At 39.8% G+C, this 24,323-nt stretch overlaps 1 protein-coding gene across 3 annotated transcripts in view; it reads left to right on the forward strand.

The window, feature by feature from the left end:
- Positions 1 to 202: 202 nt before the first annotated feature.
- The window catches only part of KIDINS220 (kinase D interacting substrate 220), an 80,591-nt gene continuing 56,470 nt past the window's right edge, over positions 203 to 24,323 (forward strand). For all 3 annotated transcript variants that reach the window (XM_055810217.1, XM_055810218.1, XM_055810220.1), the window contains exons 1-9: positions 203 to 358; positions 7,520 to 7,669; positions 14,536 to 14,634; positions 16,088 to 16,186; positions 17,687 to 17,785; positions 18,663 to 18,764; positions 19,369 to 19,467; positions 20,336 to 20,533; positions 22,548 to 22,646. In XM_055810217.1, coding sequence (XP_055666192.1) covers positions 7,562 to 7,669; positions 14,536 to 14,634; positions 16,088 to 16,186; positions 17,687 to 17,785; positions 18,663 to 18,764; positions 19,369 to 19,467; positions 20,336 to 20,533; positions 22,548 to 22,646 — 903 coding nt within the window. In that variant the 5' untranslated portion in view covers positions 203 to 358; positions 7,520 to 7,561. The remainder of the gene's footprint in view (positions 359 to 7,519; positions 7,670 to 14,535; positions 14,635 to 16,087; positions 16,187 to 17,686; positions 17,786 to 18,662; positions 18,765 to 19,368; positions 19,468 to 20,335; positions 20,534 to 22,547; positions 22,647 to 24,323) is intronic.

Consider the following 24,323-nt stretch of genomic DNA (forward strand, 5'->3'; position numbering starts at 1 on the left):
AGGGCTCCCGGGCAGGGTTTTTTGTTTGGGTCCCCGTTATTAGCGGCTTCTATGCGGTTACTAGCGCGCCGGCCCCGCGGGGCTGTCCAACGCGAGGCTCTCGGTGCCTGCCCGGCGCCCCCCGGCCGGCCGCCCCCGCGCTGGGCGCTGAGCGGGTCCGGGCGATGGCCGCCCTCCCTCACGGCGCTGGGCGGGGCCGCCCCCCAGCCCACGTGACCGGCGCGGAGCGGGCGGAGGGAGGTAAGATGGCCGCTGCTGCCGGGGGAACGTGAGGAGCGCTCGGGGCCGCCGCCACCTTGTCAGCCTCCGGCTGGGCCCGGGGAGCCGCCCGCAGGGGCCGAGTCCGTCCGACCGCGGGGTGAGTGGCCACAGGAAGGCGGAGAACGGGGCGGCGCGGGCCGGGCGCGGAAGGACGGGGGAAGGGCACGGGGGAGGGGGCGCTCCCGGCTGCCAAACAAAGGGCGGCCGCGGGTCCCCCGCCGCTGCCGCCCGTCCCCCACCGCTGCCGCCCCCTCACGGTGGCGGGGCCCGGGGGCTGGAGGGGGCAACGGTGGGCTTGTGGGCACGGCCCCCTCCCGCCCGAGGCCGGGCTGGGCCGGAGGGCCGAGGGGCGGGAGCGACGGTGCCCGGGCCGCTCCACCCTGGCCGGCCCCGGGGCGGCGGCAGCGCCGTGTGCGACCGGCGGACGGGGCGCTGGGGGCCGGGGGCGGCTTCCCGGCGGTGAAATGGCCCGTGGGGTGCCGCGGGCACGGCCCGGTGCCGCTGTCAGCGCCGCCTCGTGCGCCGTTTTTTTTCTCCCTTTGTTAATTTGGGAAGACGGGTACGAGCCCGACCCGTTAGCGAAGTTTGGCACCTGTTTCCGAGGTGAAGAATCACGGAACGATTGAGGCTGCGAGGGACCCCCGCAGGTCACCTGTCCTACCCCCTGCTGTGGCAGGGCCACGTCCAGCCAGCTTCTGTGTGTCTCCAGGGAGAGAGCCGCCACAGCCTCCCTGTGGGCAACCTGTGCCGGTGCTGGGTCACCCTCACCCTGACAAAGTGTCCCCTGGTGCCCAGACAGCTCCTCCTGCCATTCAGGAGCCCCTTGCCTCTGCTGCTGTCACTGGGCACCGCTGAAGAAGTTGAGTAGCAAAACGTCTTCAGAATAGGGCTTTGCTACTTCTCACGTATGCTTAAAAATTGGTTGGGAAATGAGATTTCCTATCTGTAACTTCTGACAGGAGAAATAATACAATAATTCTGGAAAAGTGTTTGAATTATGGGATTACCTGACAACCCATCGCACCCCCCCATCAAATAGTAAAGAAGTGGAAAGCTAAAAAGGAGGGGGTTTTAATCAGGTTATAATGTGTAAGGGAATATGTGTGTTTGTCTGCTGGATAGGCATTTATTCTCTGTTCTGCAGTGGTGGTTATTCAGAGTAACTTGGTTAATAAGAAACTCACATCTACTTGAAATCCTATGCAACTGCATCTTATAAAATGTGACCTTAAAAATTTAAAAATCTTATTAACAAAGATCTCCATTACACAACTGACTTTTTTCTTAGGTGAAATACTCTAAAAGTTAGCTTTTCTTTCAAAGGGTTTGTATCTGTGACTAACAAACAAAATCTGTGATTTTATGATCACAGAAACACGTTGGCTTTACAGCATTGTGTAAGATGATGTTGTAGACTTTCTTGCAATGCTTGTGTGTGTTTTATACAGGTTTTAACAGAATTGGTTCATATTGGTATAATTTCTTGGAAAACTTAATATTGGCATCTGTTTCTATTTACTTTCTTTTATTTGAAGTATTTGAAAGCTGAAATAGTGTTTTGTCAAACTGAGCTTTTTGTATTCCTGTGTACAGGAATTGAATTTTGTCTTAGAATTCAGATATTCTTAGCAATACCGTATTGCTCATTGACCATATTTAAATTCCATTTTAAAGGTACATTAGTTTCTCTGATAAGGTTTAAATCCTGTGGTCAGATAATTCACAACCCCCTTCTTTTAAGTCGTCTTTTTAACTAGGATAGAACATGGATGTATCTGATAGTTGCTGTCAGATGATAATGGTGACTCCTTGTTTAAATACATATTTGCATTTTTCCAGTCTTTCGGATGTAATCCCCAGTCTCGGTTGTTTTGTTTTAAAAAACATTTTTAAAAAGCCCTCTCACTACAATATTTTGAAACAATTGTTGCCTAAAGTGCCTAAGGTGGAAAAGAATTACTTATGTATCTCCAGTTTCCTGTATTTCTTACTGTGTACTGTGATAACAGTTACAACCATAGGGACCTCCTTTTGCGCAAACTTTTTTTAGTTCTGTTGGTTAAGGGTTTCAAAATAACAAAGTCTGCATGTGTATCTTTAGTTACCTTTTTGTGTCTTTTAATATTTTCTAATTATGCTGTTTGTTCTTTAATGTGAAGTAACAAACAAATAGGGTAATGTATTAAAATGTTTCTCATCTGGATAACAGGAGTGTCGCTAAGAGAAGAAGAATAAATGTTTCCAGATAAATAAGGAAAAGACGAAAACTGGCATAAGGTCATTAGTCATACTGGAGCTTCAGGGACTGGAGGAGAGCTGTGGGTATAGACTATTTATGGAAACTTAGATTTTATTTATATAACATAAATATAACATATAGATGTTATTTCTTTCTGCCAGTGAATACCAGAAATTAGTATTTTAGAGACTCACTTCAACTGTTTTGAAAATTTGTTCTTTAAACAGAATCCTGGTTGACTCAGTCCCTATAGAAAGAATAGTTAAAAAATATTTACTTCTTCACATAATGCCTGACTTGTGATCTCTTAATGCTTATGAAGTATGTCCATTAGCAAGTGTTTACGATACGGTGTCATCAAGGATAGGTAATGTTTGTATTAGCAACATTCTCTGCAGCGTGAGCAAAGGTGATGTTCCAACATGTTTTTGAGTTCTTTATGCCATCATGAAGTATAAAAATGTTTGAGAACATGAAATTTATTTCTGTTAGTCTTTTATAATAAATTTTATATCTACATTTCTTCTGTATTCCATACTTCTTTAAATTCTGTTTTGGAAATGTGGCATTTCCAGTTCTTAAGAGTGACATACTGCATGGTTCGGTATCTGATTTGTACATGCCCAGATTTCAGCAGCACTGTAATTACTTTCTTTTACAGTTAACTGAAAGATCTGCCACAGTACTGCATGTTGGGAAGGTAGCTTTTGTGTCTGGAAATAGAAGGAAACATGTTAAAAAGAAGGTGACAATTTCTGCATTGTATGATGAAAAGTATGAATTTTATGTAAGTCACTACAATCTTTATTAAAAACAAAACAAGAAAAGAAAGCCTTCTCAATAAGGCTAGTGTTTGTTGACTGGTTTTGATATTCATCAGTAAGCACAGCTCACACAGTAAAAAAATTATGGGTGAGAGCTATGAAAAAGATGGTGATATTTGGAAAATTTTAGCGTAATAATAATTTTCTCACGTAGTTAGAAGCTGATACAAGATTCTGAGAGTACATTAAGTATCTGCAGATTTGAGTTATCAGAACCTCTGTTGTCAGTATTGGAGTAGCTGAGAGAAACTAAATTCTTGTAAATCAGCAAATTTTTGCAGTCCTTCCAAAACAGTGATAACGATAATGTCTGCTTCAGCTCAGGATGTGAGTGCCTTACAAAAACAGGTTAATCCTTGTGCAAACATTACCTTCACCTGAGCATTTGTGCTCTTAGAATATCTTTTCATAGTTCTTGGCGTGTTGTTAGTCTTATAAAATACCAGGATTTGGTGCCTGGGGGCATTGTGAGATTTTTTCAAGCTTGGAAGTTTGGATTGTGAATGAAGAGCTGGTTCATGGGCTGGGAATCAGCTCACTTTGGTGGGAGGAAAAAAACACCCCAGCATTAATCCTTACAGGAAAGGGGATCAGTTTCCAGATGGGCTCTTGATTTTCCACTAGACTTAATGAAATTTGGCAGGGATTAAGTTCTCGTCCTTTATTTTGGTAAAGGATATGCTACTGAGGTGTTTTTGTTCTAGGGTTCTTTGTTCTGAGAAGGGTATGAATATGTATTTCAGGAGCTTTTTCCATTGGAGGGGCCAGAACAGAGTTACTTACCTAGATAGAGACTGTGCCTCAGTCTCAGTTCAAAGCATTTATGATAATTTAAAAGAAGTCTTAAGTATTGGAAGAAATTTTAGTGTCCAGCACCCATATGGACTTTGGGTGCTTAATTTTCATAACATAAATCTTACTTACTAAAAAGGCGGACTCTGTCTGTGCTCTAATTTATATTGGCTTGGTGTCATGAATGAAAACATCATGAATGAACTTCAGCCTATTTTCGGGTATGTTTATTGTTCTTGGGGGAATGCTTCCAAAAATCATACCACCAACCTTGTTTACATATATTTTGTTGGTATGGTGGTGGGGTTTTTTTTGTCTTTTTTCTTTTTTTCTTTCTTTATTTTGCTGGGTTTATTAAAGGATGAGAACAATACTAACACATAGATTAACCTGGTGAATTCAGGTTGCATTTTAAATGGAAATTTCTGTTGCTGACTCTATAAACAGTGCTTTCCTAAAGCCCTCCAATGATACTAATCTTTTGGATGCTCCGAGAAGCTCGCCTGAACAATGGCAAATGGAAGCACAAGGATATGAAATTCATAATATCCGATTTTGTTCTTTTTTTAATAAAATAGATATAAAATATCAATTCTGAGAAGGGGATATGTGACAGTGAAGCATAGGGGACAAAGAATATTAATATGCTTGGAGGTGCTTCAGCCCTACAAAACTTCTATCATTTTTAAAAGTAATATTAACATGGAGTTAATGCAGCTCTGGATGTGTCATTGGCATCAGCTATTTCGCTGTTAGGCAAAGGTTTGAGTTGCCTCTATAAGGATTCAGATCTATATAAAGGTAGAAGCTGTGCTGTCGTGATAACTGGGAGTTCAAGTAATGATTTGTGAAGCAGGATACAGATCTGTAGTGCAGCGGGGCTGCGTCTGCCCTTTTGAAATATCACAGTAGGGAAAATCAAGGGAAAAATCTTTGAGGAGGAAGCAAGGCCAAATACTTTTTCTCACTAGCTCGGAATTAATTGGTGAAATTTTGATAGCAACTGCATAGCGTAAATCACTTGGTGAAACATTGTCATGTTTTGCTGGTGATATTAAATCTTTTCAGTTTAGTATTTGGTATGGAACATAGCATGGGGGTTTAAGGTACAGCTACAGGAGAGAAGGTGGGATGCTGCACAGGGAAATCAGAAAATGTGGTAGCAGTGGAGCTAGTGGCAAGTCATATTTCATGAATTTCTGTCAAAATATGTAAAAATGTATGGGAGGAATTCACATGCCTGCATGTGAATATCTAAACAATGTTCTAGGCGCTGGAGAATATCAGAGACATCTGCATAGGGCTGTAAGATACTGGTGCAGGCCATAAAGGAGGTGGACTGTTCTGGACTGGCAGCTGAATGCCAGGCAAGATGCTGACTTTTCTGGTGGTTTTGTATCTGAAATAGCAGTAGGAGCCTGTGTGTGGGCACTGAGTCACTACAGTCACTGTTCCTTTTCAACCTTTCATTTTTGGCATAGTTTAGGATTTTTAAAGTTTGCAACCTCTCAATTAGCTCTTCATTCTACTGAAAAAAAAAATAAAGACAGTTATGTGACACCACTGTTGTTCACCCCCCTTTGCATGACAGTACTTTTAACTATGCAGTAAACATTACAGACTTTTTGTATTCTTAGTTTATTTATAACTTCCTTGTGGTAGAGACTGGCTGTTTGTGCAGTGCCCAGTAAAACTTGCTGGCCTTTGTATGTCAAATCTAGATATTTTTTTGAACTGATTCTAGGTTTGAGTTTTAAATAATGTCTGAATGATATGATTAGCTTTGTGCATTTTTGCATGGTATGTGGACATTCAGAGCATGGAGAGTCCAGGTGCCGAAATCCTATTTGGAATTTATCCTTTAAGCTGCAACCTGGATTTTAAGCCCAAATTTAACAGTGGGAATCACAGTCCAACCTTTTCCTCTCTTCTTCCTCTCATGCTCTTCTGTTTGCATGCCTAAAATGTATGGTTTATTTTGTTGTTAAGCATTCGTGTGTTCCTAAAGTTCTTCTACATGTACCCAGAGCTGCTGTCAACTGAACTGGCTGGGTGTGTTGGCTTCTTTGCCGGCATTTTTATGTGCAAGGCATTTCCATATGCGAGTCATCTGATGGCTGTGGTGCTGCAAGTGGGCTCAGGTTGTGTCTAACATCCTGACAGCAGCGTGTTTGTCTATGTTTACTTGCTAAAGGAGAAAGGTTGGCGCAATACTGTTATGGTCTATGTAAGCAGTCTAAAGCTGAAGTAGATTGTTCCATTCAAACAGCTAAATCTAAGCTAACTTCTCCACGCTAAACATTGTGAAGTTCCTGCTGGCTTCCTTTCATTTCTTTTTTCCTAAAGTTCCATTTCGGTTGGGAGTGCAGAAAAAGTCACTGGCTGCTTTTCTGTGAGAATAAAAGTTAGAACATTTGCCTGGGAAAGCGATTGGTCTTTGGCTTCTGCCTGGTAGAGAATAGCCTAACCAGTAGGCTTTAGCTAGCACTAAACTGGAGTTTTTCCTCTGCTGTTACATTGCTATAACACACAAAAAAAAAGCCAGAGAGACCGTAACTCATGTCATCTACTGGTGAGGAGAAAGGTGGTAGTGGGAAGGGTGGAGTCTTAAATTTAGCCTAAGACTTCTCTGCATCCAGTGGAACTTAATTTAGGTGCAGTGAATAATTTAGCTTCTGGAGCTGTATGCATATAAATTTGGCACAGTAATACTGCTGGTTCTCTGAGCTTACTAGCCAACAGCTTTTTAGGAAGTCTTTAATGGTTCTTAATTGTCTGCATTCAGCAAGAAAAAGCTTTCCTGTCTTGGATACTGGAGGTTAAAAACATGTAATCAGTTGACAGAAGCTATGTTAAGTTTGACTAGCAAGTTAACAATGTGCCACATGCAGCATTTCTGGATAAAATTGGTGATAACTGATTTAATAAACGGTGTTTCTCAGACTTCCATATGGCTGCAATTTAGATAATATTGCTGTATTTCATAGTGCTGAATAGTGTCAATATTCTGCTTATGTACATAGAAGACAAGGGTTATATTGTAAATAACTAAGCACATGTAAAGTATGTAACATTTACAGTATTCCTATAATGTTATATATGTAGAAAAAATATGCAAATGAAGACTACTATGCATTCCATTCAAATTACATATGTAGACAATACCTAAGAATTAGAATAAATTCTGTAATTTTCCAAGAACTCAAAAGAGTAAGCAATTGAGTTTTCATTGAAATATAGTGTGTTTCACTGCAATTGTCTCTACAGCATTTTGATGAGGAGAATGATGGGTATTTCTAGCCAACCAATAACTTATTGGCATGTACAATTCATGGTTTCTAATGTCAAAGGTAACTCTCTTAGCCTTTACTTAAATTTTTTTTTTTTTCCTTTCCTGAAATAGAGGTAAGCTTTGTTACAGAAGCATTTTAAATACTGTGCGAAGATGGCAAGTCTAATGAGTCAGAGTCTGTTGACCTACGTAGAAGAAGGAAATGTTCCTGCTCTGAAAGCACTTCTTGAGAAATGCAGGGATGTAGATGAGAGGAATGAGGTAAGATGATTTTTTGAAAGTTCAGTTTCATATTGCAGCTTATTAGTTATTAGTTGCAGAATGAGTAATTAGTGAGATCACACTGGTTATTTAATGTACAAAATTTCAGTTTTATTTTCAAATGATTGCTTACCTTTGCACAGAGTGTTCAGTCTCTTTCAACATCTCAACATCTTTCATTGCATTTGTTTTCTGAGTGTTCTTCTGAGCTGGAAAATGCAGCTCCATCCTTACGTTGTGAATGAAGATTATACCTGTATTTCCACAACTAGGAATTGTTCCTTAGTTCGCAGATCCAGCTGCATGTGCGTTCTTGCCCCGTCCACTTTGGGGTGAAACCCGGGATAGTAACAACTCTTCCACCACATCCTGGTTTCCAGGCAAGAGAAACTTTGTTATATGATCCAAATAGAAGCATCTTTGTAATTTACTTTGAGCAGATGCTCACCTGGATGAAAAGACCTGTATCCAAAAAGTTAAGTCTAGATGTAACCAGGAGGATTAAATGACTTTACTGGGATTATGCGGGAAATCTTGATACACAGTAGAGAGTTTAAATATGGATTATTCAGAATCCTGTGATAGTGCAATAATTGTTAGTGTCTGATTTGAGCATATTGCCACCACCAATTTAAGCAAATGTGCTGCGGTGCTGTGGTTTCAGTATGCTGCGCTACAGATTCCTGAGAGTTTCTTGGGAGGTTTGATTCATGCAAATGTCTGTTGCTAGTGACTGTTTACATTGTTTTGCACAATGTTTAAAATTCAGGTTATCTTTATGTACTATTAAGTCTTCTGTGTATTTTACAAATAAGTTTAGATGATTTGATTAATTTGTTTCATCTTCTGTGTAGTTTTTCTGATTTGTAAGCATTTGGACTTTTCTTTCATCTGGATGTGCAACTTGTATCATAAAATTTTATTTTTGTTCTGATTTTCTAAATAGTGTTGTAGATCTGGAACCTTGTCAACTTAACATAGGATATTCAGAGAATCAGATTTGCAGAAAGATTCAGGATAGGAGGGACCTCTGGAGGTCATTGTATTCAGTCTCCTCCAAATTGCAGGACTAACTTCATTGTTATATCAGGTTGCTCAGGGACTTAACAGGCAAAATTTGAAAGTCCCTAAAAGCTTGGAGAACCTGCAGCCTCTCTAGGCAATTCTCCAGTGCTTAACCAGTCTTTGTTTAAAAAGATTTTCCTTTCCTTATGTTGTATTGGAATATCCTTTGCTGCATCTTGTGGCTGTTGCTTGTCTTCTTGTGTGTCCCTTGAGAAGAATCTGCCTTTGTCTCCGAAGATTCCCCTTCTAAGTCGGGTAAGACTGATGTTAATGCCCCCTTACTCTTCCCTTTTCCAGACTGAACAAATCCAGCTCTTAGTTTCTGCTTGCATGTCTTGTGTTCCAGTCTCATAACCATCTGAGTGACCCCATTGCTGGACTCTGCAGTTTGTCAATCTCTCTGTTGTTGGGAGCCCAAAATGGGGCATTGTGTTCTGGATTCAGCCTCACCAGTGTTGAGTAGAGGGCTAGCAGTGGTCTTGTTAATGCACCCCAGTATTTGAGTTGCCTTTGTTGCTGCAGGGGCACACTGCTGACTTGTGGCCCTCTTGTCCATTGGGACCCCATGCCTGGTTCTGCAGTGTGGCTCCCCAGGCAGGCGTCCCTAGCCAGTACTGTTGCCTGTGGTCAGTCTGATCCAGTCTCTCTGCATTTGCCTTTGTTGAACTGCAGAGGGGTTGTCAGGCCTTTTCTCTGAACTGCAGGCATATCAGCTGCTCTCCATAGCTTGGGGCAGTCTGTAAACTTGATTAGAGCGCTTTCTGTTTCATGGTTTGTGTTGATGAAGATGCTACAGTGTTAGCCCCAAATCAAACCCTCCCAGACGAGCATCCGTTACTGTGAACAGTTGGCAATTACCCACTGAGTCTAACAGTCTAGGCAGTTTTTATACATACCTTACAGTGCATGGAAGAGTGGCTTTCTGATTTTTTTATTTTTTTTTAAGTCTTCGAAAATGCATGTTTTGTTCTGCTGCGTTGTTTTTTTAAATTTGCATAAGATGGCAGGAATATTTTTGGAAAGAAGTCGAATGGCATATACCACTCAAAACCAAAAAGCATCATGCAATTGTGAAACCAATGTACAGAATTTAGCCTTACTGTAGTTATCAGTTCTGGCTTCAATTAAGACAGTTTTCTCTCATTGTCGACACATTTATTTCATGCTGTGCATGTGCATATGCTGAGGTAATTGAGATGGGAGAATTTTTGTTTCAGAGTGTTTACTGCATGCCAGGTGGTGAGGTTCATGTGTATCTGAGGAGTAGCTTGTTCCCTCTGCTGGTAATTCCTCTCAACAGCATGGCCAAAATTAGATGGATAGTCTGTGTTGACTTTATCTCAGCAGTGTCACTGCCTTCACCACCTTTTCTAAATTTTACTTCTCTTTTTGATGGGACTAAGTGCACTCCTGGGTTTCAGTAACTGCCTTTTTTGCAGAGATCATTTCCCTGATACCGAATTTTTTCAGTCTTCTGATATATTGCATTGGAGAAGGCAATTTCTGGAGACATGTATGGTTTGCATCAGTGTTAAACCCAGGGACAACAACTGTTTGTATGTATCAATGATAAGAGTTTTTTTTAAGTGGTAGCTCTTCACTGGAGTTCAGTGGCATTGAGTGCAAATTCTGTTTCCAGTTCTGGACCTGCCAAGATGTCTTTTCTTCTTGGGTAAAAACAAAATACCAAAATGAGAATGTCAGTGGAGTAGATCTAAAAAGACTTCTGACAAGCCAAGGTTTGCTAGTGGCAGGACCTCCCAGGCTGTAGTGACTTGTCCAATGGTAGGATCACCCACATTGTTACCAACCCTTTATATCTTGGCTGTGATCAGTTGCTGGAAACATTGGGATGTTCCAGTCAGTTTGCATATGGATGGTTTTTTTGGATTTACACCAGCAGTTGCAGTTAAGTGGAACAAGTCTCAGTCTCTCTGCCTTCTCCCTGCACATCCTTTTCCCTGTGTGCATTCTTCTCTGACACCAGATACATAGATTACTTAACAGCTAATGATAGATGCTTGCCTTGTCTGATACACTTTGATCCTAACAGCCTTCAGTTTCCTTTGATGTGTCTTTCTTTCTGCTTCTCTGCTTTTGATACTGAAGTACTTTATGCATCTTCAATTCTGAATCTTCCATTCTCTCATGGACTGCGAGAGAGCTAATCTGTAAGGTAACACTGCTGAATGGTTTCCCTAAAAAGATACAGGTGTGCCTCTTTATAATTTGGATATTCCAATATTTACACTTGGCTGTGATGTACAGATATACAGTACTTGTGAGAAATATAAGCATGTAGTTGTTGTGGAGTGTCTAGACTCCTGGGCAACTTTTGATACTTAATCTAGGTGTCACAGGGATTGTTTCTGTGTTGGTGCAAATCTCCATTATTTGCTAAAACATTGAAACTGTATTTGAGAATCTCCTAGCAAAAAGGGAAGGATGTTTTTAGTACCCCTATAGAAAAGTTTTACATCTGGCTAAGAATACCAGAGCCTAGTCTACAACTTATGACACGTCTTACAGGAGGGGATCCTTTCCTTACCCACAACATCCTCTTGACCAGAGATACTTTTGTTCAGTTTCTGTTACCCACCTGTGGAAGACAACAATCACAATGATAACAATAGTAACTGTTCAGAAGGAGATAAGAAGAATGCTCATGCTAAAATAGGGATTTTATTGTGTATTGCTGAGCACTGTTTGGAAGGGGCCTCTGGAGGTTACCTAGTCCTGTGTCCTGAGCGGAATTTGCTGCGTCCAGCACAGGGCAGGCCCAGCGTCTTTTCACAGAGGCTCTGTGCAGCTCCCCCAGCTCCAAAGCCTGGACACTTACATTCAGTACAGTGAGGCTCCTGTCTGCCCGTTTCTCCAGCCTGTCAAGGTCCCTCTGGATGGCAGCACAAGCACCTGGTGCATCAGGCACTCCTCCCAGTCTTGTACTGGCTGCAAATGTGCTGAGGGTGCACTCTGTCCCATTGCCCGGGTCATTAATGAAGGGCCACAGTATTGACCCCTGTGGTGCTGCACTAGTGACTGGCCTCCAGCTGGATGTTGTGCTGCTGATCACAACCCTCTGAGCCCAACAGCTGAACCAGTTTCAGTCCACCTCACTGTCCATTTATCTAGTCCGTTCTTCAGTAGTTTGTCTGTGTGGATGTTCTGGGAGACAGTGCCTAAATCCTTGTTAGAGGTGGGCTCAGCAGTATCTCAGCTCTTCATCCACCGAGCCAATGATACTATCACAGAAGGCAGTCAGATTGGTCAGGCGTGATTTCCCAAATCACTTGGCATCTGTATTTCCAAAATATTCATTTGCAAATAAAGAACTCTTCTTAAGGAGCAAAAGTTATGACTGTTCTCTCCTCTGGAGAGCTATTATCTTCTAGAAAATAGTATTTTCCTTCCTCTTGATTTTTTGAGCATTTTAGGGGTTTTTTTTGTGTCCAGACCTAAATACAGCTGCTTGTTGATACAAAATATACCTTAGGAACTATGCAGGGATACCATTTTGAATGTATACAGTGTATGGTTATAACAATATAAACTTATACGAGAGCATAATTTCTTCCTGTAAAAAAATTACACTGTTAGATATTAAGTTATATCGTGTCACAAGTAATACTGTTTGTCATCCATAATGTCGTGGGGAAAATTCTGTGAAGTCTGGTTAGGGAGTAGCTCATAGGCTGGAAAGCTTTTTTGAAAGAATCAGTGCATTTCTGTGACTGAATTTTTTTTTAATTATTTTGTTCAAAATATATATATATAAAGAGCAGAATGAACCCCTCAAATATCTTTATTAATCTTAATGTTAACTGTTTTACTAACAAAGATTAGTGATGTTACTGTGTTTTGATTCTGCATTGATTTTTATTTTTTTCAGGGAAGTTGCTGGTATATAACTCCTAAGATGTAACTTTTGAATTATTTAGAGACTAGATAATTTGAGGTTTCTATATGGTACAGAGAAAAGACAGAAGAGAGGGCAGGACGAATTCTTTTTGTTTATTAAGCTTGTTGAAACTCACAAATCTACTGTCAAATTTACGAAGTTTTACTTTTCATCATTGTGGTGGGTTGACCCTGGCTGAATGCCAGGTGCCCACCAAAGCTGCTCTATCACTCCCCTCCTCAGCCAGACAGGGGAGAGAAAATGTAACAAAAGGCTCGTGGAATAAGATAAGGACAGGGAGAGATCACTCAGCAGTTACTGTCACAGGCAAAACAGACTCGACTTGGGGAAAATTAGTTTAATTTATTACCGTTCAGATCAGAAAAAATACCTTCTCTGCACCCCTCCCTTCTTCTTGGATTCAACTTTACTCCTGATTTCTTTACGTCCTTCCCCTGAGTGGGGCAGGGGAACAGGGAATGGAGGTTATGGTCAGTTCATCACATGTTGTTTCTGGCACTCCTTCCTCTTCACACTCTTCTCCTGCCCCAGCGTGGGGTCCCTCTCACAGGAGATGGTTCTCCATGAACTTCTCCAGTGTGAGTCCTTCCAATGGGCTGCGGTTCTTCACCAACTGCTCTGCTCCAACATGGGTCCCCCCCCATGGGGTGCAAGTCTTTCAGGCACAGACTGCTCCAGCCTGGGCTCCTCTCTGGCATGGGTCTGCAAGCCCTGCCAGCAAACCTGCTTCCACATAGGCTTCCCCTGAGGTTACAGCCTCCTTTTGGGCATCCACTTGCTTCAGTGTGGATATCTGCTCCGCTGCTAACCTCCACAGCCTGTCTCACCATGGTCTTCACCATGGGCTGCAAGAGTATCTCTACTCAGGTGCCTGGAGCACCTCCTGCCCCTCCTTCTGCACTGACCTGGGGGTCTGCAGAGTTGTTGCTCTCACATACTTTCACTCTTCTCATTGCTGGCACAGATTTATTTCCCCCTCCCCCCTTTTTAATATGCTATCACAGAGGTGCTATCACTATTGCTGGTTAACTTGGCCTTGGCCAGTGGTGGGTCCATCTTGGAGCCGGCTGGCACTGGCTCTGGTGGACGTGAGGGAAGCTTCTGGCAGCTTCTCACAGAAGTCACCTCTGTAGCCCACCCCCTACCGAAGCCTTGCCATGCAAACCCACTGTGGTCGTGCAGAGCAGTTGTATCTCAGAAGTTTGCTGACACAGAAATAGGCTAATGGAAGGGTGACAGATTGTAGCTGACTTTGAAAATGTCCTTGAAGGCAAATAAAACAGCTTTTCTATCTTTTCCCTGAGGTGAGGCTGTGTGTTAAAAACCTGTGTTGCACAGGGCAGGAATAATTTGGTCTGTGTTTGATGTAATGTCAGATGAAAGTATGGTATATAGGTTGACTTTTTTGCAAGGCTTCAGCAAGAGATCTTACTGTTACTCTGAATCAGTGTACATGTTTTAATGGCCATTGTTGTTCTTACATTGGATTTATGTACTTCTGAACAAGTGACCGAGTTACTTCAAGATGTAAAGATGTACGGGGTGTATTAGAGATGTCTTCAGTGGGCAAATCATTCAGAAAGAAAGATATTTAGCAATGTAACTTTTTTCTGGTAGCCATTTTTAATGGCTGAAATGTTGGGTTTTTTTTGGTTTTGGTTCTTTTAATCTCTTATGGGACAGGGTTTAATGCCACATTCTCCATTTTAATTGCAAGTTTACTGCATTGTTTGAAAACCAGTCCTTTTCAGTTCTTCTCACTGGCAGTTAAAATGTAGAAACAACTTAACATTCCTGTATAGTATATGGCCTTTGATTGTTGGTGTGTGTGTCATTTGCATTGTTTCCCAATGCATCACTTTTCCTATCATTTTGATTTCAGAATGGCCAGACTCCGCTCATGTTGGCTGCTGAGCAAGGCAATTTAGAAATTGTCCAGGAGCTTCTCAAGAAGGGAGCTAATTGCAACTTGGAAGATGCAGTAAGTATTAGTGCTTTATGTGATGGTACCTAACAGCAGAGGAAAAAGAAATTTCAAGAGGCAGGCAAAGAAAAGGAATTTAGGTTAGAGTTGAGGGGAGGGAGAAAAAAAGGTGGAAAACAGTGACATATAAGAGACATTTTATCCAAAGTTGCTTTGCTCTGTATTTCTCTGATTTGATTCCTCATGAAGAATAGGGATATTTAAGATGTTTTAAATGTCTGAGGGTCTCTGCTGAATGTTGCTGCTGATTTCTTAGGATTGGCAGTCATTGACATAAAAAGGCAGGTGGAATAGAGAAATTCAGCATCAAAAATGAGGTCTGGGTGATTTTGCTCATCTTGGTGATGTTGTGGTATGTCAGGATATTTTATTTATTTATTTTATTTGTTTTTGTGTGGCCTTGGTGTTTTCCAATAAGTACTGAGGGAGGATTTCAGTTAAAGGGTTATTTCAGGTGAAAACCAGAACAGTGACAGAGAAGGGTTTCAAATTTATGAACTGTCTTCCTGCCTTTACAGAAGAGGTTGACTCTAGGTGAGAGATGCCCAGAAAGGATGAATAGGACAGAGGTGGTGTTAAAAAGTTTTGAAAGGTCTGTATATTCCAATGAAGAGTGACAAACAGGGAAAGGATGTTGCTTGGGTGGTTGTATTTTATTCTTCTGTACCTGGTTTAATTTTAGCAGTGTAGACATCCAGAAAAGGTCTGGTATGAAACCTGTCACTTCTAAAAAACCAACCAAACAAAAAAGTCTCTGTCTTTTTTGAGACATTTTATTATATTTGCTGTAAATGCTACAGTTCTTATAGGGAGAACAGTTACCACGTGAACTGTTGCTGTATTTACGTGTGAATAGCACATAAAACAGTAGTCTGCACCTGGACGTGGTTTGAGCAGTGGATGGAAGGGAAGTGTAATGCAAGAGGAAACGTATCTCCTGAAGTGATCCTAAATCTAAGAGCTGTGGTCCAAATTCCCCTGCATATTAGCCCCTTGGGTGCTGCCTATTAGCTCCACTTGGGTGGTGACAGACCACCACCTTTTTATGTAGTCTTGGTTGCCGTCTTATCCCTACCCAGCAGTTCTCAATGTCTTGACCTCATTCTCTAATCTTTTGTAGGTGTTGCTTCCTCCATAAAATTTTTAAGAAGTTAACCAGCAGTGAAGTGAGGAGTGGAGAGTGATGGATATTGGGTGGGAAAGGAGATAATTGGAGGGGAGATTTTGCAGTAGTTGTTGGTCTGTATTTTCATGTGTATAGCTGGCAGGTAATGTATGAGTACTTTTCTGTGTGTTTTGGTTGGTGTTGTTTTTTGTTGTTTTTTTTAAACAGCAGCTTTTTTAAAGAGTTGTAGATTTCCTATTGGGCGTTAAACACTTGAAAAACAAGGTAATTGTACTGAAATACTGAATATCGCTTTTTAAATGTTTGGTTTTTTTCTTTTCGTAGGATAACTGGACAGCTCTTATTTCAGCAGCGAAAGAAGGACATGCAGCTATTGTAGCAGAGCTACTCAACTACAATGTCAGTTTGGAGCATCGGGATTTGGTATGTGCTGCCCTAGTGTAAAAATAAAGTAGTTCTTAGTAAGAACAACAGTTTTGGCAGTTGGAGATTTCAGTTCTGTAAAACAAATCAAAGATCTTTTATTCTTAAATTATGTACTCTGCTGTTAAAATGGAAAAGAATATATATTTAAATGTTGGTTTTACAGCTGTAAAATAGTTGTTTTAGTGTTAATAATGGCAGCTTGTTTTCTTCTAGGGCTGTTTTTTTCTTCTTAATTTGCTTTGGAAAAAGGTTAAACTGAAGAACAGTTGGATTTTTGGCTGTGTTTTGTGGGGGAGAGTTTTTTGAGGAGGGAGGGTTAGTTTGTTTTGTGGTTGGTTTTTTTGTGATGATGGCTTTTTTTACAGTATTCTGGTAAAATAAATTTTACCTTTTCACAGAGGGTACCTGTCCGCAATTACTTTTCCTCTGGACAATTGTGATTACTCACATAGTAGTCCTTGTTCTTGATATCCTGGAATTTTTTTTCATTCGTCTTCCCAAATTTTTCATATGGGAAAGTGGGTGCTCTAGTCCACTCCACATAAAGCCTTACAGAAGTTACTTACATGATTAGAAGATTAGATGCCTCTGAAGAGGTATAGTCTTGTCTCCATTGACTGAAGAAGGAATTAGGTACTTGGAAGGACCAATTTAATTCTGCTTAAGTTAGAGTATGGAAAACCACTAGGGGAGCATTGAGGTGCTTCCTTCAATTAAAGTTCTATTCTGTCTGAAGGCTGAGGCATCTTACATCTTACCATGTCCTGCTAACCTAACTTTTTCATAAGCATAATGTTAAGCACACCCACGAGGCCAGTGGTTGATTTCTAGGGCAGTGTCAGTCTGAGAAGGATTTTTTACCTCCTCAAAAGTGTTTTATAATAAAAATTGTGTTTACAATTATCAGAGACATACTGTTATTTTAGACTAAGTTTTGGTTACCTAATCTGGCAAATGCCTTAGGTAGTGAAACTTCTTGTCTCCTAGTTTACAAACTTGAATGAACACGCTAATGCAGTTTGAAGTTCATTGCTTTTATTACTCCCTTAAGAGGACACAATTCGCTTCTTTTTCATGAGGAAGCAAATCATTACATAATTACTGTACAAAGGCCAGCTGTCTGTTACACAGATCAAAAGTAAACACTCCATATTAATTGATTTGGGTTCTAGACTTTTGTTTGAAGATAGTGCTTTCTTTTTTGGTTTGTTTATCCAGTGACTAGATTTGTATGCGCTTGAAGTCTGAACTGAGTGTTTACAGCAAATTCAGGAACGTTTAGGACATGGTATACTCCCAAGTTTTCTACACAGCAGGAAATTGGTACTTTCATATGTGTTCTGTTATTTACCCTACATAAGTAGGATTACAAGGTTGTGTAATTAATCTTTACAGTGTTTTGGATTTAGGACAAATACAATATGAAAGAAAAGTTAGTAATTAGGATTCTAAAGAGTATTTTTCATTTTTTGCATTTCTTTGAATTGTACTCGCCAGGGAGGGTGGACTGCCCTGATGTGGGCATCATATAAAGGCCGTACTGAAGTAGCTAAACTGCTGCTTGAGAAAGGAGCAAATCCAAACATCACAGGAATGGTAAGTTTTAGTCTTAAATGCCCCCTTCTCCCAGATGTTTAAAATCTGGAATTGTACATTCATCTTATTATCTTGATTAAACATTTTGCATGTTTTTGCAGTATAACCTTAATAACTATATAAAGGGATTGCTTTAATAATCTGTATGACAGCCACTGGTTTTTTGATTAATTTTTTTTAATTAAAGCAAGTGAGTGTATAGTCCTAATAAGATTCAAATTAGCAGGAGAGGAAATAATAGAAAAGATCAGTAGTGTATCTAATGCTACTTGTATAACAATTGTAATTTTTCTGCATCTGTGTAAGTTAATGTAGTAACTAATACGTGTAATTTGGAAACAACAATTCATTTTAGTTGTTTCACAACAGTTACCAAATGGGCTAATTACATAAATATGTACGATACATGTGAAAGAGAATAAAAAACCTTAAGATTTTGAGATTTAGTTCATTTGCTTAGATTTTTTTTCATTTTACCTTGCTGATTGCTGATTCCACCTGGTTTGCATGTGCAGCTTCTGCATGCGTGACATGACTGGTCTGCGGTCCTGATTACTTAAGGATATTGCATAGCTGTCTGTTGCTTCTCCCTTACATTATGTTTATATTAAGATAAGGATGTGAATTTTTAAGCCTTAAGACATTACAAACCAAAATTACCTCAAAACAGTAGACATCTTCCTAGGTGTCATCTAGACAATGTACTAGGCAACGGTTACCGATGTGTAGTTAGATTTATTTCTGTATATTCCTTCTTTTGTGGGTTTATTGTCTCTGGGAGCATTGTGATCCATACTGTTCATGAAAAATAATTAAGACTGTAATTTTATTTCATGTATTTGGTTTTCTGTTTTTTTTTTTCTTCCCCAATTCTAAGCAATACAGTGTTTATCCAATTATTTGGGCAGCAGGACGGGGCCACTCAGACGTAGTACATCTCTTACTGCAACATGGAGCTAAAGTGAACTGCTCTGACAAAGTAAGTTATATGTATATAATACTCAAATTCTTTTATGCTTGATATCTTTCTTGTAAAAGTAAGTTTTATTAAAAAAATCTATGAGTTTTTGATGGGAAAAACACCTGCGGTTTTATTTTACCCTTAAGATTAGGATCTGTGTGGTATGCTGGAGATGGTTGTGAACATTTACTTCAGTGGAGCATACTTCTGTTCTCTAAGCTATTGGAAACCTTGCTATCCTAGGTTGCATAGAAAAATAATGTACAGCTATTGTCTACAAAGAGGAAGTTAAAATGGCTTTTCAAATGCTTGAAAATTCACCAGACCGAATTATGTCTTTGTAAAAACTAAAGCAATAAAGCAGGGGTCCTCAAACTTTTTAACCAGGGGGCCGGCGCGCGGATGAAGTGGCAGGCAGTCATCTGCGGCTGCTTGGTTTCCCCCCCCAGCCCCCACCGGGGGGGGTCTGTAAATACCGGGGGCCGGATTGAGGACCCTGGGGGGCTGTATCCAGCCCGCGGGCCGTAGTCTGAGGACCCCTGCAATAAAGCATAGTATGAATACTAGATTGTAGGGGGGATACAGAGAGCAATATGATAAAATGTTCTAAATGTTTTTTCAGTATGGAACCACTCCACTGGTTTGGGCAGCAAGGAAAGGTCATTTAGAGTGTGTGAAATACTTGCTGCAGATGGGAGCTGATGTTGATCAAGAAGGAGCTGTGAGTAACTGTTTTCTGGTGATAGGGTGTGGGTACATACATGTGTGTTCTGTTTTATTTTATAATATAAATACCAAGAAATCCATGAAACAAGATGAAAAGTTGATGATGGAATAATTACCTTGTAAGGGTTATTTAAACTGCTTTGTGCCTTTTAATAAAAATATGCAACTAGGGAGTCATATAGACAGTTGACACACTGTTATGTGAAGTGTAGATTTTAATGAACATGAATGAATTTCAGTTATTGTTCTCTGAAGGTTAACACTATCAAAATTCATTCTGTACCCAAGCCCGATATGTCAAACAATTTATTCTTCAGTGCCATTTGAAAAGTAAATCAAATGCAAAGCATCTTTTGAAAATAATAAAGACTGTTGTACCTTTTCAGAAGGTGGAAATTTTTTAGACATTTTCAGCTGTGTTTTGTTTTCAAATAAAACAGATTTTATTTTTTTAAATGCTTGTCAAAATAAAGAATCGGTAAAAGTGGATAACTTTTGGTATTCACATGATTATTTCTGAAGTTCTTAAACACATTTGTGAGTGGGATAGGCAGACCTGCTTGCTCTAATTATACTGTGTTGTCATATAACAAGATAATAACTTTACCATGCGTGTAACATTCAGGAGTTAAACTGATCTGATGCTTTACTGTTTGCGTTTGAAGTGTTCTCTGCTATAGTACTTAGTTTATTTCTTTTTTTAAAAAAAAAGCATTGGAAGGGTACTTTAAAACATAAAACTGAAGTAACATTTGGATGGCTAAGAAAGTAATACCAGTGAGTATTCTTTCGTTACTGAAACTGCTGAGGTAATGATGGTTTCTATATCCACTGTACAGTAAAATCTGTTGTTTTGTTTTAAGAATTCTATGACAGCACTTATTGTCGCAGTGAAGGGTGGCTATACTGACTCAGTAAAAGAAATACTGAAAAGAAACCCAAATGTAAACTTGACAGATAAAGATGGAAATACAGCTTTGATGATTGCATCGAAGGAGGGACATACTGAAATTGTGCAGGATCTTCTTGATGCTGGAACTTATGTGAACATTCCTGATAGAGTGAGTTAATTTTCATCATAATTGTCATTTTATATATATGAAATAATGATATATATTTAAATATCAGCGTACACAAATTTGTGGGTACATGGTTTTTCTGGCTTTCTAATTTTTCTGCCACCTAGGGGTATTTTTATGTGTTGCTATGTTACAAGTTGATGTAAGTGAAGGTAAAGGATAAACTACAGAAGCTACTCTTTCTTTCTTTGAGATTCTTGAATTCTGAGTTTCCATAGGGCATGGACATGATTTATGTTTGTATATTTTTGTGTACATAACGTAAAACTAATACTGAATTAACTTGCAGGTTTGGGGTGGCGTTTTTGTGTGTTAATACATGTGGCAGTGCTGTTGAAATTATAGAACAATGGATATTATAAAAAAGAATATATTTTGTTCAGTGTCTACCCTTACATCTTTTACAATGAAACTTTTTACTATGAAACTTGCGTATATAAAAGGAAGACTTCAGGTCTGGGTTAAAATGTAGATGTAACTGTGGAAAGGTGTGCTGTGTACCTGAGCTGTGATTTCATTGTTCAGTAGACACATGCAGTGCCCAGAGTGTGAATCTGCTTGCTAGTGACTCAGGAATTAATGTGGTTACTTATATAGGTGCCTTGGAATGTCTGCAATGTCCTCTTGACAGTAAGGTTTTTTTCTAAAGTGTCACAAGTGGTCCAAACACTGCACCATGGGGCTGTGGGTGGTTAGAACTTAGGTGTCTCTGTCAAGATCAGTGTTTTAGTTTAGAGCAGCAATATGGTTTTGAGGCTGAATTCCCAATCTCTAAATGGAACTGCTTAAGGTTTCACAGAAGAGAAGAAAACCTAATATTTGCCACATTAAAAGGATTTTTGGATGCGTTTTCCTTTATTTCATATGTCAGCTTAGTGTGTTTCTTAGATGGTTACATACTGAGCTGCAGTGTTTCATGTGACAACAGATTTGATCTCAGGCACATATCAAAGCAAAACTTTTAAATATTTAAAAAAATACATTGCAGTCTCCATTCCCGCCTCTTCTGGCACGAAATTCTACAACTGCATTCCTGTGCTTTTAGGAAGGATAAATTAAATTACAGCTTTAAGTACAGCTGACTGTATCTCAAAAATAAAGCAAGCAATGAGTAGTCTTAGTTTTGGATGCGAGAGTAGGTTTTGATAAGGAAAATCTCTTGGTTTGCAGCCAAGTATGTAATGACTGATTAATAGGGGATCTACTGCTACTGAGGTTTCTAACTGAATTCCATACCTGTGATTTAGCTATACTTCTATTTATTTTTCCTGCTTCATCATAAAAGAAGTATTAGGTAAATTCAGGATTTCATTTTCTGAAATTCTGACATATCCTTAAGTGTATTAAAATCAGAAGCCTTAAACAGAATTGTAACTTTATTTTACATATATACAACTCCATTTACCACAGCCAAGTATCTTTTTCTTTTGATCAATTTCACATAAAATCAGCCTTTTCCTTCTTTTCTTTATAACAGCACAGTCTATGTAAACAGGATAGCAGTCAAATCTGCACACACACAAAAAAAAGATAAAATTCTTTAAAATACTTGGAGTTATTTTGTTAGCTGTGAAACAGCTAAAGGAGACATCCAACATTCCTGTCTGATTGTAAAGTGGTTATTACTGTGAGTGGTTGGTCTTCCTATGAGTATAGAAAACAGCTGGATTTTTTCATATTCATTATTAATTTGTACTGTTGTTTTTTAGGATGGTGGTTTAAGCTGGGCCTATTTTTGGTGCTCCCATAATATGTTTTTCCATAAACATATTTCGTCTCTTTGAAAAATTGTACTAAAAAATGGATAATTTTTTCTTCTGTGTACCCATTTTTTGCAGAGATAACTGGTTTTTTTGTGGTTCTCTTGAAAATGAGTGCAGATTTCTTTATATAAGTAGGCATAATGTGTATTTTTAAGCAATATTTTATTCTGTGTTGCATTTCTTTTGTTAACTAGTATTAATTAATCTTCAGTATTCTTTCATAATTTTTCTAGAGTGGAGATACAGTGCTGATTGGGGCTGTTAGAGGAGGTCATGTTGAAATTGTAAGGGCCCTGCTCCATAAATATGCTGATATAGATATCAGAGGTCAGGTAAGTACAACAATGTAAATGTTAAAGTAGTTCTTAAATAGGATGTGAATTTGAATACCATGTTTCTAAAAACATGGCTTTGCTCTTTTTACTTTGTGGGAAACTCGGATTCCCATCAAACATTAAAAATACATCATACTGCCATGCAGTTTTTAAGATATAAGAGATATGTAGTTGCAATGACTTGTTAAGCAGCATTTTTTTCAGTTAATTTGTTTAATGGTTGAAAAGCAAAAGATGTAAATTGAACTTATTTCCTCTGCCCTACTGAAGAGATGAAATACTTTTTAAAAAAACCCTTAATATTATTCTTACTTTAACACTTAATATTTTTAATGTAATTTCAATATATTAAGTACAATACACCTTAGATCATATCTGTTGTCAGGGCAGTTGTGTCACTGTGCTTGGTTGGTTCTTGTCTCCGCTAACTTCCTTTCTTGCATTAAGTGGTGTTGTCAGTGATTTCTGTGTTTTCTACCCACCCTTTCTTCTTTTGTCCCATGATTAAGATACTGATTTTAGTCTTCTACCAAAAGCTCTCTTACTCAGCACAGTACTTGTTTTTATTGTTACATTCAACTTACTTTCTTTTGTTTGAAGCTATTCAAATCACTCTGCTTGCGGGCACATATGCTCTACTGAGTTCGAACACAAAACTGAGTCACGGGGAGCTGCAAAGATTCAGTATGCGCTATTGATGCAGAGCCTCTTTGAGAAGCCAAGAAGCTTTTGGTTTGGAGAGAAAGTAGTGTTTGGATCTCTTCCTTTAACCTGCCATTGGAAACCTGGAATTGTGTGTCTCAGCTTTTTGCTGACATGGGTCTGAAAATCTGGAGCTTTTCAGACATCTTGATATGATGAAGGCAGTGCAGAAACAGCAGGAGAACCCAGCCTCATGGTGGGCAGGGAGGGTTGTGGCTGGTAGTGTGAGGGTGTCTGTATAGCCATTTGCAGTGGTTAGTCTAGAGAATACATTTGTGGCCTTGTTGACACAGCATCAACAAGTCCACATTGTTGTTTTCAGTACCATCAGAGGAAGATTGTGGCTCTGCACTTGCTTCAGGACCCGCAGTATCAAAATCAGTGATGAGCACTAGTGTTCAGCAACTCCCCTACTGTTTGGCATTGCCAACACCTGTCTGTCAGCCAGACCTGTTCTGAGGAGATTTGCTGCCTGCCCAAATCTGTGACATTCCAATTCTTGTCCAGCCTTCCAGCAACTGTGTTCCTTGCTGCTCATTCATCTTATATGGACACTAGTCAAGGGAGACCTTGAGCAGACAAAACATGACTATAGGGCTCTAGGAGCAAGTGTTGGGGCAGTGGAGGGTTTAGGTGGTGGTCTTACCAGTGCTTCTGGTAAGGGGAAAGAATCCAGCTGGGAGCATCTGGCAGACCTGTGCCTGTCTGTGCAGCTGATGTTGCTAGTGAGGAGACAGCTTCCTCAGGCTGGTATCTTTCTGGAAGCAACTTGACTGCAGAACAGTTGGCATGAAACCTAGGTGACCAGAGAGGAAAGAAATCTTAATGATCAGGCTTGTTAAACTGGCAAGAAAGGCTTTAAACTCAGTTTGCTGTGAAGTGCTTGAGTGGGAGAGGAAGAACTGGAAATGAAAGAAGTAAGCAAGGGAGAAGGCTGCAAGGGAAACTGTGACAATCCTGCTTAGAAGCAGG

This window comes from Falco peregrinus, chromosome 7, assembly GCF_023634155.1.
Source record: "Falco peregrinus isolate bFalPer1 chromosome 7, bFalPer1.pri, whole genome shotgun sequence".
Taxonomy (NCBI): Eukaryota; Metazoa; Chordata; class Aves; order Falconiformes; family Falconidae; genus Falco; species Falco peregrinus.